This window comes from Astyanax mexicanus, chromosome 3, assembly GCF_023375975.1.
Source record: "Astyanax mexicanus isolate ESR-SI-001 chromosome 3, AstMex3_surface, whole genome shotgun sequence".
NCBI classification, from domain to species: Eukaryota; Metazoa; Chordata; class Actinopteri; order Characiformes; family Acestrorhamphidae; genus Astyanax; species Astyanax mexicanus.
In genome coordinates, this window is record NC_064410.1 from 18915861 (window position 1) to 18934487 (window position 18627).

The 18627-nt window shown below is 38.5% G+C and overlaps 1 protein-coding gene across 1 annotated transcript; it reads right to left on the reverse strand.

Moving 5' to 3' along the window:
• Positions 1-3485: 3485 nt before the first annotated feature.
• Positions 3486-16596, reverse strand: LOC103031833 (protein Tob2). Its single transcript, XM_049476159.1, has 2 exons — positions 16349-16596; positions 3486-11869 (listed from the first exon to the last, which is right to left on the reverse strand). Exon 2 carries the CDS (start codon positions 11662-11664, stop codon positions 10435-10437), a length of 1230 nt encoding a protein of 409 aa, XP_049332116.1. The 5' UTR covers positions 11665-11869; positions 16349-16596; the 3' UTR covers positions 3486-10434.
• Between the last annotated feature and the right edge of the window lie 2031 nt (positions 16597-18627).

Sequence of the window (18627 nt, forward strand, 5' to 3'; positions counted from 1 at the left end):
TAGAGGCAAATGCTGCTCCAGCCTTGGTACCTCAGGCTAAACTGAAATTTCTTTATACCGCTGTATTTCAGCGGAGTAGCTTTACAACCTGACTGGTAAATTTCACACATAAGGCTCACCGGATTATAAGGTGCACTGATGATTTTTGAGGAAATTAAAGGATTTTAGGTGCGTCTTATAGTTCGAAAAATAAGGTATTCTGTTTACTGCCTGGTTCTGCAGTACTGTTGTGGTTCTGTTGGACTGCAGCCTAATTTTATTTTTTCCCATTTATTCATCGATCCTTTTGAGCTCAAGTGTCGGAATCTCCTGTTTCCCTGTTAGGAGAATGTAACTGGAATGCTGCTACAGGTTGGATTTAGTAATGGGATAGTCACCATCCCCGAGTACAGAATCCAAAATGGCCGTCCCGCACATTAACAGTATTAAAGCATTATTATAGAGTTTATAAACACTACCTTTTATTAGTATCTCATTAAATCAGTTCAACACACATTACTGTAAAACCTCTGTCTGTGAAAATGATTCCATGCTGTTTGCATATACTAAACATTGTATAATGCGCTGTTATAAAGTGGCATGGCTAGTATTGCTAACCTAAAACAATGGTAACAATGGTAATATGTAAGTGATATAATTTTTTTTTACCTGGAATGCAGTCATTCCCTGCTCCAACATCCAAGGTAAATTAAATGAAGCATAAATCACCACATCATGTTATTTAGCGTAAGAGCTAACCTGAGAGCCTCACAAGCCCCGACACATTCGCTTTACTGGACACGCTATGAGCGGGAGGTCGAAGGTTTGAACCCCCGCTCATGCAGCTTTGCCATCAGGCTGCCGGTGCTCAGAGGGAGTAAAATTGGCCCTGCTCCCTCCGGGTGCGTAGATGGCGCTCTCTCCCCACATCACTCCTAGGGTGATGTCTGCAGCACAGGGCATCTGTGAGCTGATGTACCGGAGCCGAGTCACTGCGCTTTCCTCCGAACACACTGTGATGATACTCTGCAATGCTGCATTGGCAGCTCGAAAAGAAGCGGTGGCTAACTTCACATGTATCGGAGGAAGCATGTGTTAGTCTTCACCCTCCTGGTGTGTTGGGCCATTAGTGATAGGGGGAGTTCTATTGGGAAGAAAATGGGAAAAAATATTTAAAAAAAGAACCCTCTTCATGCAATCTAGACTTTTCACAGTGCTAATTGTTGGAATATGCTTCCAGGAAAAAAACAAAAACATTATCAGCTACATTAGTTGCATACAGCCAATGCAATGGCCAAGTGGTTGGATGTGGTTGAAAGAAAGAAAAAGAGCATATGCCGGTAAACCAGCTCCTCATCAGCATTATGTATGTAAGTATTGTGTAAGGAATTAATCGTAGCCCTTGAACTTTTTCACATTTTGTCATCCTACAATCAAAAACTTAAATGTATTCTATTAGGATAGTAAGCGATAGACCAAAACAAAGTAGCACATAACTCTGAAATGGGACAAAAATAATCAAAAATTTTAATTAGATAAAAATCAGAAAAATGTGACATTTTAGTCCTCACCATATCAATACATAGTAGAGCCACCTTTTGCTGCAATTACAGTCTCTCGGGGTATTCTTTGTAAAATAGCTTAAGATCAGTCAGGTTGGACAGAGAGCATCTGCAATTTTCATGTTTTGCCATGTTTTAGGTCGGGACTTTGACACAGCCATTCTAACATATAAATATTCTTTAATTTAACAATTCCACTGTAGCTCTGGCTGTATGTTTAAGGTCATTGTCCTGCTGGAAGGTGAATCTCCTTCCCAGTCTCAAGTCTTTTGCAGCCTCTTAAAAGGTTTCTTCCAGGATTGCCCTGGTTTTAGCTCCATCCATCTTCCCATCATCTCTGACCAGATTCCCTGTCCCTGCTGAAGAAAATCACCCACACAGCATGATGCTACCACCACCATGTTTCACAGTGGGGATGGTGTGTTTACGGTGATGAGCAGTGTTTTACTTGATTTTGTCACATAGCGCTTTGCATTTAGGCCAAAAAGCTCAACTTTGGTCTCATCTGACCAAAGCACCTTCTTTTACATATTTACTGTGTCTCCAACATGGCTTGTGGCCCACTGCAAATGGTATTTCTTATGCCTTTCTTTCAATAATGGTTTTCACTTTTGCCACTCTTCCATTATGGCCAGATTTGTGGAGATCACAACTTATATTTGTACTGTGAGCAGATTCTCCTTCCTGATCTGTGGATTTCTGCAGCTCCTCCAGAGTGACCGTGGGCCTCCTTGCTCAATCTGTCAGTAGAGAGTAAATTTGCAGTTGTAGAATACTTTTTCAATTTTTGGATGATGGATTGAATAGAGCTCCTTGGGGTGCTCAAAGCTTAGAATACATTTATATGGGATATGTAACCCAGTTTTAAACTTTATCACTGACTTGTCTGGTAAGTTCCTTGATCTTTATGATGCTTATTTATGTTGTTCACTAATGATTTCTACCAAACCACTGTGGCCTTCACAGAACAGGGGTATTTATACTGAGACAAAATTACACACAGCTGGATTCTATTGACTAATAAAGTGACGTCTGAAGGCAATTGATTTCACTTTGTTTTTTTGTTTTATTTCAGAGTAAAGTACTTTGGTATGTCATACTTTTCAGGTTTTTATTTAATTAAAATGAAGTACACTTAAGTTTGTGGTTGTAGGGTGACAAAATGTGGAAAAAAAGTTCAAGGGATACAAATACTTTTGCAAGCTACTAAATCTGTACTTCCTTAGTTCAAAACAAAACAAACTTTAAAAACCAACTCGATCATACTTTTTACATATTACACAAAATAACATGACAATCCAATATACTTTCAATTAGGAAAATTCAAATTAAGAATAAGGAAGGCTATTACCTCAGTAATACTTAGGCAAACTCTAAAATGCATTTATTAAAATATACTTTTTTAAATAAAACACTTCATGTGACATGACAAATAAATATACTATTTGTTAAATGTGCACCAGTTTGTGAAGAAATACATTGATTTAAGTGTGATTCCTCAGTGGTACTGAATAACAAAATATATGTTTAAAAAATTAACATGACAATAATTACACTCGTTAAAACTAGTTCAGTAGGTTTAGGACACATGTTCTGTCAACACACCAAAGTATAACTTGGCACATATTGCTTAAAATATAGAAAATGTACTTTTAGTATATTTTACCCAATTTAAACATACTTTTAGTGCTTATAAATATATTTTGTTTTCATAAGGGCAGTCACATTTAAGCTTTTCTGTAAGTCAGGAATGGGAAACCTAGGGCTGAGCAGGTTCATGTCACTGCTCCATTACTGCGACTAAACCTGGCAGTAAACGAGGATTGAGGAAAAGATCAAACCTCCAGTGTAGAACTGAAAAATTTGTTTCCCCTTTCTTGCATTAAAAACAGAGAAAAATACATATACGCCCACTCCCCCGATATGATCAAAACACAACACCGCTTTTATTCTTCATGCTATCTTTTGCCATTCTTTATTTTATTACAAAGTTTTAAAAAAGAATCAGATACAGTAAGAAATTCCTGTAGGAAGCCTCCCAATCCGAGAGACGCACAGAAAAAAGGTCATTGCATTTCAGCCGTGAAAGGTTTCAGTACATCTATCATTTGGGGACAGATTCAGTAGAAAATAGGAAAACCCATAATAAAAAATACAGACAAAAATAAAATCACCAGACTGATACAGTATTTATATATATAGATCTCACTTTGTCATTTATAATCATTTATGCATCAATGATAAACTTTACATACAAAATAAACTTTTTCCTTTCCATTTGTTTCAAAAAAAATATTTCAAAGTGCAAAAGAAGATACAGAAAAGTTATATAAGCAAAAGACTCTGATACAAAATGCTCAGCTTTCTCTCTGGTCTGCTTCACGGTCTCGGGTGGGTTACTTAGGATCAGCTAAATTTAATGAGGATGCTCTGCTTCAGTTTCTACACAAACACTGAGGTTTTTGATGCTGGGTACAATGGCTAAAGGTAACAAAGCTAAAACTGAAGCGAAGAGTCAAACAGCGAAAGCTTTTACTGTGAAACAGAACTTTACAGCAGAAATCATAAAATTCTCAGCAGTCTTCTCTGGAAAGAAGCCCAAACATGGGAGGAAAACTGTTTATGATTTTCTTTAGCCACAGAAATCTAATTGTAAACTCAACTCAAGTCCAGTCGCACCAGTTCGGCCTCGCTGGATCCAATTAAGCTCTGAAGGAAAACCTGACCCAAAAAAACAAAACACTGCTAATGAACTTTAATACGGGCCACTTGGCATTGCTCTAGTCAGCTCCCATGCACCCTTCTCCACACTGTTCACGGTTAACTACAGTATAGTTTTCTTCTTTCACTCACTGGTTTCTCTTTTTAAGTACATGAGTCTGAATTTACCTTATCTTAGATTTCTTTAGCCGGCAGCAGTCACCAGGTGCAAAACTATGCTAGGCTAATTTAGTGCTAGGTCCTTAGAATGTCAGTGTAGTAGTCCATGTAACAATCTTTATCACAACATTTAAGCTAGTTTTCCTGGTTTCAGTGCAGTAGCAGTTCTTAAACAAAAAAAAGAGAAGAAAATTTAAAATTTGACAGTTATTGCAACTGGCTCATAACATTATCCATACAAATGTTAGCTATTAGCCTAGCTAGCTAATATGTTTTTAGCAGTTTAGATTCAATTGAGCTTTTCTGTGAAAACATTGTCCTCAAGTGTTACGTGTCAGTGTTACTGACTTTTAATAAACTGCCCAAAAATATATTGCTCGAATTGAAAGACATTAATCTGCATTAAATATTTAGCTAACAGTGGTAGTTTTGTCTTCTGTTAGAGCAGCTGTAAAATTAATGTTTATCTGTCCAAATTAGCCAATAGCATTATCCATAATGTGTTAAAAGTCAGTAGCTAAATGTAGGCTAATCCATTAAACTACTGCAAAAATCTAAACTTTAGTACTGAGTATTGTCCCAGGCCACACCCCCAGACCGTGATTGACAGACACTTAAAAGAACATTCACAGCACATTTGGTTAATCTCTTCTCAGACCAGAATCCAAACACTGATATTAGCATCATTAAAATCCTGACATTATAGAAATGGTAATTCAGACTCCTTCATGAACATAAATGCATTGAAGTATGTATAAAAAAAAAACCTCTTGAGAATAGAACCGCCCAGCACTATATTTTTAAAGACATTTAAAAATGTCTTTTTGTTGTAGCTACGTTATATTTGGGTTCAGAAAGTTAAAGATAAATTTCACATATTTAAAGAAAAAAAAAAAAAAACTTTCACTTTCAAAAACGAAACGTCACTTCAACTGCCGGGTGGTTTAATCTTGGCCCAAATACAATCACGGCTGATCTGAAATGTTTTGTTTAAAACACTTTAAATTGTTCTCCATTTCCATTGATCTATTCATCGCGAAATGTTTCCCCTATATAAAGGGCAGCTGGTGTTTTTTTTTTTTTTTTACAAAATAATCAAAAAAGAAAACTAAAACATATGAGGTTTCCCCACAGGAGCGAGTCCTCAGCCGTGACCGACCAGCCTTTATTGTGATGGATCCTGAGTAAACTCCTCAGCAGGGCTGATCTCGGAACTCAGTCACTTAAACACCAGATTCCCATGGCTTTAAAATCCCATCTGAACTTCAGTCCAACACACCATCACAGTTTCACCAGCAGGGCTGTAAACCATCCGAGTCATGGTGAGGTTTCTCCCAGAAACGATTCACAGCTTTAGAAAACCTCACAAATCCACCACACTTCACACAATTCACCTGAAAATTACTAACACAGATCTGAGTCTGGAGGAACCTTTACATAGTTATGAAGTTTCACAAACACTGAGCTTTTTATTGGATGCTTAAGTGTGAAAACAGCCTGAGATTTTTATTTTAGCCCAAAAAAAACAAAAAAAAAACAAACCCAAAAACTAATTTTAAATATTATAATTAATTCGACCACCTTTAGATACATTTACACCCCCACTCTGAACACATGCCTGTAGACAGTGATGAGATTAGAAAACAGGAGAGGGGGTGGGTGTACAAAATAAACATTACTTTTAGTATGAACACTCACTGGCCATTTTATCAGAAACATCCACCATACACCTGGACTGAATAGGTTTACAGTTAAAAACTGCAGACCATTTAATTACACATCAATCATCAGCCAAATCATCCAACCACTAGAAGGACCATCCAGTTAGGGGTGTGAATCACATGGCATCTTGCAATAAGACATTATCACATGTTGCTCATAAGAACAACAATATCTATGATAAAACTGTGATTCTTTGAAGCTCATATCACAAGACAAGGTGCGTGTGAGTATCTATGTTTTAATAAAAATATCCATGACACCACATATCAATGATGCATCACAAACAAAACGATACGCTATCACAATATCAATATTTTGTCCCACTCCTCTTAGCCATCCTCTAGCCCTGCATAAATTGCTAAACCCTGTACCAAGCATCTCTATGATTGCTGCTGGTGGTTGATGGTGTTATGGTGGTCCTGCTCCACTGGCGGGTGGGTTAGCTGCAGTGCTAATAGGTCACGCAGTAAGACTGGCTACAGCCTGTAACTGTAAAACTACACATGGAGCACATTGAACAGAGCTGGTGTTTCTGATAAAATGGCCAGTGAGCACTTCAGTGTGGTGTTTCCATCATTTTGGCCACCCTCACTCCAGCTATTATCCAGAAATAAACCCAAAAAGCAGCTTCTTTAAAAACATTCTCACAGCAGGCCAGAGAGACTTGTCCTATTCATTCGGAACATCAGACTAACCAGAACACGGCCTGTGCTCATCTCCACTTATTCTACAACCTTAAGAGCTGGTAGCTTTTGGCCGTTGTTTACAGCCATCTGGGAGCAATAGGAGGAGAGAATGATCAGGCAGGAGCCCAGATTCACTTTTAAATTAGAGTCCAAGAAAGAAATACAACAACTACAGCAAAGAGTGGATCTGTACAGAGGATGATGATCAGGATTGCTTTAATATTAAGCATCTCCAGGCTGTTTGAGAATTCAACGCAGCTCTCGGGCTGCACAGACAACTGGTCAATAACTCCCTTCTAATCCGCCAACTGTCAACATTCACATCCACACGGATCATCTAAAACAAAAACACCACTTTACCCGTCTTCAGTTCGACAATTCCTGTACAAGGTACGATACACATTCAGAACTTTGTTAAACACATTTTATTTGTTACAACTTGCATATATATATTCATTTATAGTTATTTCTGAAAAAATAACCTCAGCACATAAGAAACTAAATAAAGGATATATATCTTAACATAAGAAATATATACACATCATAGTATATCTTTTACAAACGCTGTAGAGAACTCTTTGAAAAAAGGAACAAGGAAAAAAAAAATATTACAAACAAATGTAAAAATACACCCAGTCATCACCACCCCACCCCTCAACCCACCAAAATAAAAAGCTTCTATTGATGAAACCAATGAAATAGACTTGCATTGCAATGTCAAGGTGTCCAAACACTCCTAAAACAGATGGCGGGTTTACGCTGATGTTTACAGGGACAGAGTGGATCACATTCGGTTCTACTGGCCAATTTTATACCAACATCACCCAGTTCTGCTGAAACCAATTCACATCTACAGACAGACAACCAGAAACTTATAATGATTAATAATATTCACACCAATACTTCCACCGTAATAAACCATGGTTTAAAGGAGAATTCCACTGATATTTTAACATTTCTGTAAACGATTATGTGTATTGTAAAGAAACCCAGACTATAGGCTGGGCATATTGGTGGTGAACAGAACCAGTGAGAAGTTTAAAGTATTTGAGGGGCAGTAAATTCAGTACACACCTACAAACATTACAAATATGACAAATATTTCCTGATGCTTAAGAAATTATTTTACAAATAACGAACGTACGCGTTACAAAAAAACGTCAAACTCTCACCTTCTCTTACAGACCACCACACAGATCCAGTTATTGATCAGTGATTACAGTTTTATTTTATATTTTATATGAAGCTGAGGTTCACTGGACAGCTGAAATTTAGACAGTTCTACAGATGCACAGATTTACTGGCTGGTTACCAAAATGATTGTGTTTGTCAGTAATATTATTTTGTTAAATAACTGAACCTCTACCTGGTAACAGTCTGAGAATAGTCTAACAATAGTTAACTCAATGACATAGTATTTTTCTGCAGTTACTAATATTAATACTGCTGTTGTTCCAAACTGACAGATACCTGAAACAGCTTAGTGTTCTCCGGCTGACTCTGGAAACGTTCTTTTTCTTTTTCCTCACGAATATTTAGTTTAGTTTGTGGTGTTTGTTACTGGCAGACTGAAGATAACAGTGTCCCAAAACCACACAACCTGTAGGTCTCTCACCCTATAGCCAAAGAGTATAGATACTATTTGCTGTAGCTGTGCATGTTGTTGATGTCAAACAATAGTTTTTGAGGGGCAGTTCAGGGTGTAGGGAGTGATTTGGGAAACCAATTAACTAAATGTGAGGAAAAAAAAAAAAGAAGTTGGCTGTAAGACAAATATGGCTGTAGCCCCTAAGCACAACACTTTGCTGTTAATGACACTGATTACTAAAGGTTTAGTTTTAGATTGTAATAAACATTTTCTCAGAAAGAGTATTTTTGTCAATTATTGCAACACTGCAAAGTAGTTTGGTGAGTGCATTTACTGTGGAACTCTACCTCACTAACTCAAGCTTCCATTATGTCACATGATTAAAGTCTGTAGTAGAAGATCTCCCCCTGTTGTTTTACGTAGGTAATGCACTATGGGTTTGTTATCGTTCACAATGTTACTGCAGCTCATTGCATAAAAAATAATACCAAAGGAAATGTATTGACCTGCATTTAACTCCTATAAGTTCAGTAGTCAGACCTTTCTGATCAGCCGTAATTGTTCTATAAGCATTCTCAATCACCTCCCACTGTAAAAGACCTGTGCATTCAGTAACTTTACCACAAACCAGTTAATATTACAACATCAATTTATCTTGTTTACATTGCAGCATCAGTCATGGGACTAAATGCTGCTGATAGTGAAATATTGGTGAAATTCCCCTTTAAATTAGGCTCATTACAGCAGATCAGCAGCAGCGACTGGAACTCCCACCTTCCCCCTGTACTAAGCAGCAGGACGACGCCAGGCTCGGCCCATACCAGCGTCACGTTCTGCAGCGCCCACTTGAGCTGCTGCCAACTCCATAATGGCAAGGTTATAGCTGCCCATATACACACACACACACACACACAAACCTTTTGTCCTCCCTCCTTCCTTCTCCTTCTCAAAGCCACGCTAAGCCATTTATCAAAAACCCTCTTCTGCTATACTGCATTCCATCCAGCCCAGGACCGCCCTCTCACCTTCACGCACTGCTGACCAGAGAGAGAGTGAGAGTGAGAGAGAGTGTTTGTGTGTGTGAAAGAGACAGAAAGATTAGCCTGATTAACAGTCAACATTGTCCTTCTCCTGCTCTGCTTCCAAACACGTTTATGGCTTCAGAGTACAAAAACACTTCCTGAAGCAATAGGAACGTCTCCAGTGAGAAAACTCACTCAAACCACAGGGAGTGAGGAGAAGCGGGATGATACGACACTTGTGTTGGCCAAAGATGGTGAATCTGGGTGCAGAAAATAAAAATCTGATGTTAGAAAGAAATCCTGGGGCATTTTTACTTTCCGCACTCAGGTTTGCCACCACTGAATTGGCACAAGAAGTAATGGATGGACAAATGGACAAAACCCTTCAACTGTGGCAAGTGAGGCATCACTACTATGATATTGATATTTTTCCCCCCATCCCTAATAGCTAGAGAAAGCATAACCAGGTCCAAGCAGCTGGTTTCCAGAAGCATCCAACAAACCAGAATCAGTATGTCTATATATGTGTGTGTGCGGGTGTGTGTGCGTGTGTGTGTGTATTATACTGACCAGCTCTTGAGTGGGCCCAGCCCATACTGCTCATCCAAACCCAATACATGGGTGAAGAACCACACCACCCCCCCACCCCTAAATCAAAAGGGACCTTTTCCTTTACGAGAACATTCAATGCAAAACACGTCTCTGTGCGATAGGAGGCTGGGTACTCCCCAGGCTTATGAAAAAGTTCAGTCAGTACAAAAAATAAAACAAAAACGAACAAAAACTCCCTCAAACAAAAGTATAGGTGGGGGGAGAACAATCACTAGTAATCATGGTTCTAGTAGTCATAACACTTTTGTTTCAATTTGTTTTGTATTAGTAACAAGAGGTGGTGAAAAAAAACAAAACCCCCAAATTTGGGAAAAAGAAGAAAGTGGTTCTGTATTAGTATCGATTTGTCTCCTCGGACTCCGCAGCAGAGCTTGGTGATTGGCTCAGTTGGCCAGTACTACAGGCTGGAAGGCTTGGCTGGAGTACTGCAGGTTGTATCCGCCCAGGCCCTCCACGAATGGCGGCTTCTCCAGGAAGGAAATTCCGCTGCCGCCACTGCCGCCAATACCGCTGCCAATACCGCCACCGATAACTCCAATGGCTTGGCCAGGTGGGGGGCTGGAAAATGGGTCAAAGGAGGTGGGGTGTGTTGGGTGAGGTGGTGGAGGAGCCTGAAAGGGGGTGGCGTGGGACAGGTTCGGTGCTTCAGTGTCAAAGTAGATCGGCCCCTGGGTGGCAGGGTAGACAAATTCTTTGGCATTCGGGGAAAGCTGGCTGGAAACCTGTCCAGCCAGGGAGTGCATGGAGAGAGAGATGGGCTTGTGCTTCACCAGCCCCGGTGGAGATATGGTGGTGGGGGAGCGGCTCAGCATTCTTTGCTGCGGAGGGCCCACGATGGCACCAGGTCCGCCCACCATTCCGGCGCCCCCGCACTTCTTCATCTTGGTGGACCCGAACTTGGTGGCGGCAAAGCTGGCTGTAGTAAAGGTGATGGGCTGGGGAGCCTGGCGGGTGTTTGGGGGGGCCGCCGGGTGAGGGTATGGTAAAGCCGTTGTGGGCGGAGACGGGGAGGAAGCATTGGAGTGCGTGTTGGGATTGCTTGGCGTGCCGGGGCCAGGATAACTGAACAGACCCTGACAGAGCGGCGTGGGGGAACTAGAAAGAGAAGGCAGCAGGACTGGAGACACATGGCCGCCTATGGGTACGAACACCTGAGCGTCAGGGTTGAAACCCAAACTTTTCCCTTCATCCAGCTCCAGATCTACCTTACTGACAGGGCAGACCGCACTGTCTGATGCTTCGCCTTCTATGCCTAAACCCGGAGGATCCTCAATGTACAGCACCTTCACCACGCCCTTCTCCCCAATCTGATAGGACACCTCATAAGGGTCAATCCAGATGCTGAGCTCCGGAGGTACATTGGCACGAACTTCTTCAGTGTCCAATCCACTCCTTCTGGCTGCTAAATCTACTATGGGATCCCTGGGGGCTCCTAGGTGGAGACAGCGGAAGGCAGAACCACGTAGAGGTGCCTCGGGGTACCAGTGTCCTTCGAAACGTGACACCAGAATACGCTCCAGCTCCTCACCGAACAGGTCCGCCCGCCGCCGGGGGAGTTTGTTGTACAAGTAGGACACTATGAAGTTCAGTGCAACCTTTACCTCCAGATGCATGGTTGCCAAGAGGAGCACAGACTCTGACTCTCCAGATCAATGCAACGTTCTGTCCAGCGTATACAGTCTACAATGGCCTCCACATGTCGTTCGAAAGCCGCTGAGATAGGTGCCGTGTCAGGTTTAATCCAGTAGCTCCTGTTCGAACAGCAACCCGATACACCACCTAGGGCTCACTGAGGTTGGACGACGTCCATTAATTCCTCTGGAAATAATGTAAGAAAAGAAAATATTAGAACATTCAAAGGTTAGGCACAGAGCTATAGAGAGAACAGGACTGTTAACAGATGCTGAGGTCGAGGTAGAATCCACACTTATCTCAAATCCCTCATCTGGCTCCTACGGCAGCAGCTAAAGCACATAGGATTACACAGACAACCAGACGGGAGCACAGCACAGCACTACACAGGAAACTCTTATTTGAACACACTATGTGGTGTATACTGAGTGTCTAAACAGACTGGAATGAACTCATGAATGTCTAAAAAGAAGCAGACCTATATAAGGTGTAATTGACAGGAACCCACAGCATTAGAATCCAGAGAAAGCTGCTTAAAAAAAGTAATTTCATAGAACTAATTGTCTCTGCATTATGATGTAAAAAAAAATAAAAATTATATATTTTTTTAAATGTGTGTACAGTAGTAAACATATTTGCATCTCCCCACTGACCATCAATGGTCATCAGTCTACTGCTGCTAATGATAAGCTGAAATTACAGTTTCAACACACTTCACAGAGAAATGACAATCACACATGTCTCTTGAAGGAAAAACTGCAAATATTAGTAACTTTATTTCAACATAAATGTTTTATAGCAAGAACTCTGCACTAAATTCTAGAAGACTGTACTGTACACAGTTTCTTGAAGTTTTTGATTTGATAAAACATTAAGTATAAAATTTGTCCATTTTGTTTCTCATGATGCTGACAGATCTTATAATTACCCTCTGTAATTGTACTTTCCTTTTTATTAAATATTTTATAATTAATTGATAAACAATTATGTACTGTGCCATTTAACCCTGTATTTGATGTTCTGTTAATGTTGTAAAATGCAAAATTAGATATGATCATAAATACAGTTTAGGGACATTTTTTTCTTTTTCTGCTGAGTATAAATATAAATATACATATTAACATTTACCCTACATTTCAGCACCAAATCTATTTAATAACATTAAATCTGATGAGAAACCTATTTACAATGCTTGGAATATTGATCATTTTGCAGAACTGTAGTTAGACGGTATATAATAATCTGGAATTAGTTTAACTGTTCAAAGCAAATGGCCGACATTCACAACAACGGCCAAAAACTGCAATTCCCATAAGGCACCGCGCTCTGACGCCAGTCACGCCTGTCCGCCTCCTCCGCTCCATCAAAACAGATAAGCAACTCCGGATAAAACGGCGGAAATATCGCATTTAATGAGCGAATTCAGATCAAATACGCGCGATAGACCGATAAACAGCCCCGAGTCCGCGGCCCGGGCGGGTGTGCGGTTCGGAGGGAGAGGTTAATGCGGAATATTCTGGTTTAATTGTAGGAGAAGGAGCTCAGCTGTGCTAAAGGTGATTTAAACCATACCAGCAGCTCTAACAGACCAATCTATAAAACATTACACTTATTAATGAGCGTAACGCCTGTTTTATACAGCACAGCACTAATCAGTTTAGTTTCAACAACAACATCAGCAGCAGCTCACACTGTCTAAAACCATATTTACCCATAATTTACTGCTTGTTCAGCATCTACATTTTCTAAAACCCTTTCAGTGAGATGAACCAGCCTTTAGGAGCTCTAATAAACACTCAATCTATGACTTTCAATGTCACTCAATGTCACACGATGTAAATTCAGGCCCAGATTTAGCCTGCTGTGTTAGACTGGACTTGCAGAAATAATAGGTGGGCAATTTGGACAGTATAAACAGTTAATACTGAGATCGCACATTCATATTGTAATGTATAATAACAAATAGTGTCTGCATCCTTCTGTTTACCTACTTCGGTATCCTGTTTCCCTCAAAACACTTAATTCCAAATGGCTTCAGTTAGAAAGTTACAAACTGCACTGGTGTTTTCTGGGACCAAAATAATACATCTTAACTTCTGATTGGATGGGCAAAATGCACATTTAAGAGCCCACAACCCTGCCCACAACTACTGCCGACCCTGCACTAAACTGCACACAGGCCTACCCCCTTAATATACAGCAACACTCACACTATGCTAGATTGTGGCTGGCCTTCACAGTCGTGTGGGGGCTCGCCTGCCTGCTTTTAAAATTCGCACACTAGAACCATGTTGTCTGATTACGGTAACTGGTCAGTGCCTACAAAGATGAGGAGATACGTGGCCTATTAAAGACAAACCACAGCAGGACAGAATGCAGAAGGGCAGTGTAGAGTACTAGGCCTCTACACATAATTCCTATAAAACCAAAGATATTTATTAATCAAATGTTCATTCTAATACAGAAACTACTGTGGATTACTTGGTAAAGAGCTTTTTATACAAAATCAGGATCTTTTGTAAATTACTGTAACAAAATAGACAAACCTTTATAGATTGTTTTCTACTGAATATATTGATACTAATTAGAAACTTCAGTGTTTTTCCATTTCGCCAAGAATATGGTTCACATAAATACTATGAAATATTTTGATAATATACTATGAGTGATACTATTTTAGGGCCCGAATTCAGGGATATAATCTAGGAGGTAGTGACAATGTTGTGGTGATGGTATTACAAGTTAAAATGCTTCCGCTTACAGATTAACCCCAGAACCCTGTAAATATAATCTCATCCAGATAGGATTATGTTGTGCATGGAAATGAATGGAATTTTACTAAGTTGCCAATTGGGGGTCATTCCTTATGGGAGTCTGTCACTAAGGAGTGAGGTTGTGACTGTTAGGATTCTAAATTTACAGAACAGAACCTGCTTTTGAAAATACTGCAACATTAGAAAGTACAGATTGTTGTATGTTCTTCTCTCATTTCCAAAAGGTGAATCAGTGACCAAATTCAGAACTGCACTGAACACAGATCAGTTCACAATACAAGAGAATGTGCTGCTTGTGGCAGCCTAACATTTAGACTTACTGCTTAGTTTGGAATTAGAGTTTTAGACTGTGTGTGTGTGTGTGTGTGTGTGTGTGTGTGTGTGTGTGTGTGTGTGTGTGTGTGTGTGTGTGTCTCTCTCTCTAAAGTGGATCTCCATTCCCAACACAGCTGCTGTAAACACCACCCACAACCAGCCTTGCTCTCCAAAGCGACGATTTACACGTCGGGTTTCTTAGTTAATTTAGAAATGAGGATTAAATGACCAATATTAACACCCCTCAGCTCCTCATCCACAGCACTAGGTTTACATTTGGCTTAAATTATCTGGCTAACTGAGAAATCCTGCTGTGAAACTTCAGGCCTTCCAGCTCAGGATCTGTGTTATAGTGGAGAAAGGGGAGGCGTGTGATGGGTTTGGTAGAGGGGATTTTAAAGGCTTCACGCTGCTTTAAACTGTTTATTATAAAGCAGTGATTTACATTATTTATACATTTTAGAATTAGTTTTTATTAGTAGTGCTGTGTGCTTGGTGTAATTTAAATGTACAGGTAACACAGTGGTAATTTGGAGAAAACTAGGCAAAATAAGACCAGAATAGGTAATAAGCTAAACATATTGTGGTCTTTTTAAAATAAACTAACACAGAATGAATAAACTAATCTACGCAGGTAGCTAAAGGATGTTGAAGCAATTAAAATTTTTCCATCTCTAATGCATTGAAACCTTGTTGATCTGTGATGTCAAAACTGATTTGTGCAGAACAATCTTGCGTTAATTCAATATTGATTTAATGTTATTGTTTTATGTTATCTTTGTATTAAACTTTGCTTACTTTAAATATGCATGTTATTTTTTTACCATTTTCTAATAGCTGTACCGTGCTCCTGCAGTGTAGAGTGGTACATGTAAATAGTAACAATAACTACCATAAATAATACAAATATATATTTGTAAGAGTAGGAGAGCTCATCCCAAACATTCAAAACCTTTAAATGAATATTCAGGGTCAGAATTTTAGCACTCACTAATGTGAATCAGACAATGTTAAATAAAAGGTTGTTACATGGTTATTTTTTTATAATCAACATTAATAGGTGGGATACAACCAAAAATAAGGTTTATTTAACTTATTTTATTTTATTTAACTTTGGGAAGTTAATCAAGTTAGGTTTCACTGACTCTCCAATAAAATTCAAAACCTATTTTTATTTATTTTTTTGCAATATTAAAGTATACAGTGGTAAACAGTGCAGGATCTGTACTGAACAGCTCAGGCTGTGCAATTCACCCACTTACTGTAGCAGGAGAATAATTTATTTCAGTTAATGTGTGTATATACTGTGTGTGTGTCATATACATATATATATATATATATATATATATATATATATATATATATATATATATATATATATATATATACACACATATACATACATACACACACACATACATACAAAAAATTATGAAGATTAACTAAAACCCTAAACAGCCTAAACCTTATTCAATATTAAACAAGATATATTAAACTACTGCAATCACACACACACACACACTGCATAATATACTAATGTATTATAATATAAGTAGAGAGGGAGAGAGATACTCACAGCAGCAGCAGCAGCAGCAGTAGATGATGATGATCTCCCCCTCTAGAACTGATGTATAATCCACGAGCTCCCAGTTTCTGCTCTCTAAACCTCCGGATTGGCTGCACTGGGAGATATACAGTACCCAGTACACTGGGTTATTATACTGGTATTGTAATATACTGATATTCTGGTTGTACTGGTGGAGGAACTGACTGTGACTCCTCCGTGCGGTGTAGCAGCCTGGGGAAACTTTACTGTTTGACAACCTCGCGCATTTATATGGGACAAACTGGGCCCACGCCCCCTTTTCATGACGCAAAACAAGCTGGAACTGCTTTCCACACTTTTTCGTAATTAACCCCTAAAAAACACAACAATAATAATAATAATAATAATAATAATAATAATTGATTACACTAATATTATTACAGCACAGAAGACATAACTGTATATATCAATCTTTTTATCTAATTATTCAAAAACAGAAAACAGGAGAATTATAAAAATAAACAAAATATAAACAGTAAAGAATTATAATAAACATGGCTTGTTTGTGTTGTGATAGTAAGCAGACAAGATAACAGTAAATATATAGCAAATACATAAAAAAGTGATATCATAATGTATAATATACAACATACAAGTAATTAATGTGTGGTTGTAAAGAAAGAATAAAAAAGTGAGACTTATTTTTAACATATGAATTAATATGTACAGGTACGTTTATTGAAGTTTTTTTCACTGTTTATATTTATAACCTTTTTATGTTTGTATTTCTGATTTTTTATGCAATCTATCTATCTATCTATCTATCTATCTATCTGTCTGTCTGTCTGTCTGTCTGTCTGTCTGTCTGTCTATCTATCTATCTATCTATCTATCTATCTATCTATCTATGTGAGTCTGTTTGTGTGGTGGACATGTATTGTTTATTTGTTTGTTTTAAAAGGATGTCAGAATTTGCTGGGCATACATGGTGAACAGTGCGCGCTCTATTTTATCTGGCGGAGGGATGTCGGTTTGTGGAAGGCTGTGCAGCGCCATGCTAAAAATATAAGAAGTGATAGCAACAGAACTGCTATTGGCTGCGGAGGGGGCGGAACCAACGTCAATTGGAGGGTCGGAGTGTCCAGTCGGCAAGGAAAGTGCTGGACACCTCGAAGAATTGCATCTTGGGAAGTGTAGTTCAATTCGAGACTATACCTTTTAAAAAATATTTCAGCTGTTGGAGCGCGTGATCTGCAAGTTGGCCACAGTTTGTCATTGCAGAGTTACAGTAATACAACTGAGAGGAATTACTGAGTGAATCATTAACATATTTTTCTTTCACACAGGTTTTTTACACTAGCAGCATGCGCACCATGTACCTATTATTGTGAAATTAAAAGTTTATGTAAAAAGTGAAAAAATAAATATATATATTTAAAAAAATAATAAGTAAAACAATATTTTTTGGGGGAGTGTCAGACTCCCTTTTGCAACGGTCGTGGCACCCTTTTTGGCCACAACGGGGCGCTACTAGGAGTCACAAAAATGTTTAGAGGTTGTTTCTCTTCTGCATGTAATTTTCGGTTACGTCCATTTATCATAATCTGAGTGGTAGGTATCTTAAAATGGTGATATGGCTAAAATATGTATTATATTATATTATATTATATTATAATATATTATTTTATAACTGATTACTGATTTAATAAAAAACAGCAATTATTCATCTATGAGTTGATTTTATTCTGTAAATATAAATGTGTGAACCGTTTTAGCACTTTGTGCTGTACTGCAGTACTGTACTGTACACTGTATTGTACTGTATACTGTAGTACTCAACTGTATACTGTAGTACTGTACTGTATTGTGATTGTTGAAGAGTGACATCAGTTAAATGTAATTGCATTTAATTTGATTTACTTTATGAAATAAAAGTAATTTACTGATTTGTCTTTTGCAACTATGTTATTCTTACAAGGGAAGTCAAGGGAAGGTCTTACTGGTTTGCTAAAAAGTAACATTAAAACAACAAACCTCTCTGTTCAGTAAACAGCAAACAACAGTAAACAAGAATAATAATTTTATAATTTACAACCTTTCAAAATTTAGTTGATTCTTAAAATATATTAATTCATTTACACATGTTCCAGCCCACTGCATCTGGCGAGCCCATTTATTATTTACCTTTCATTTCATTTTTATGAAAAATAGTTATAATAAAAAAATCAGCATACCAACAAAATATTTTTCCAGTTATCCATGAACAATGACAATGTGTTCTATTTTATAGTATATACAGTACAGTATAA

Bases quoted from the DNA above. Each gene is read 5' to 3' on its own strand.
- LOC103031833 (XM_049476159.1), bottom strand. From the start codon at position 11,664: ATGCATCTGGAGGTAAAGGTTGCACTGAACTTCATAGTGTCCTACTTG.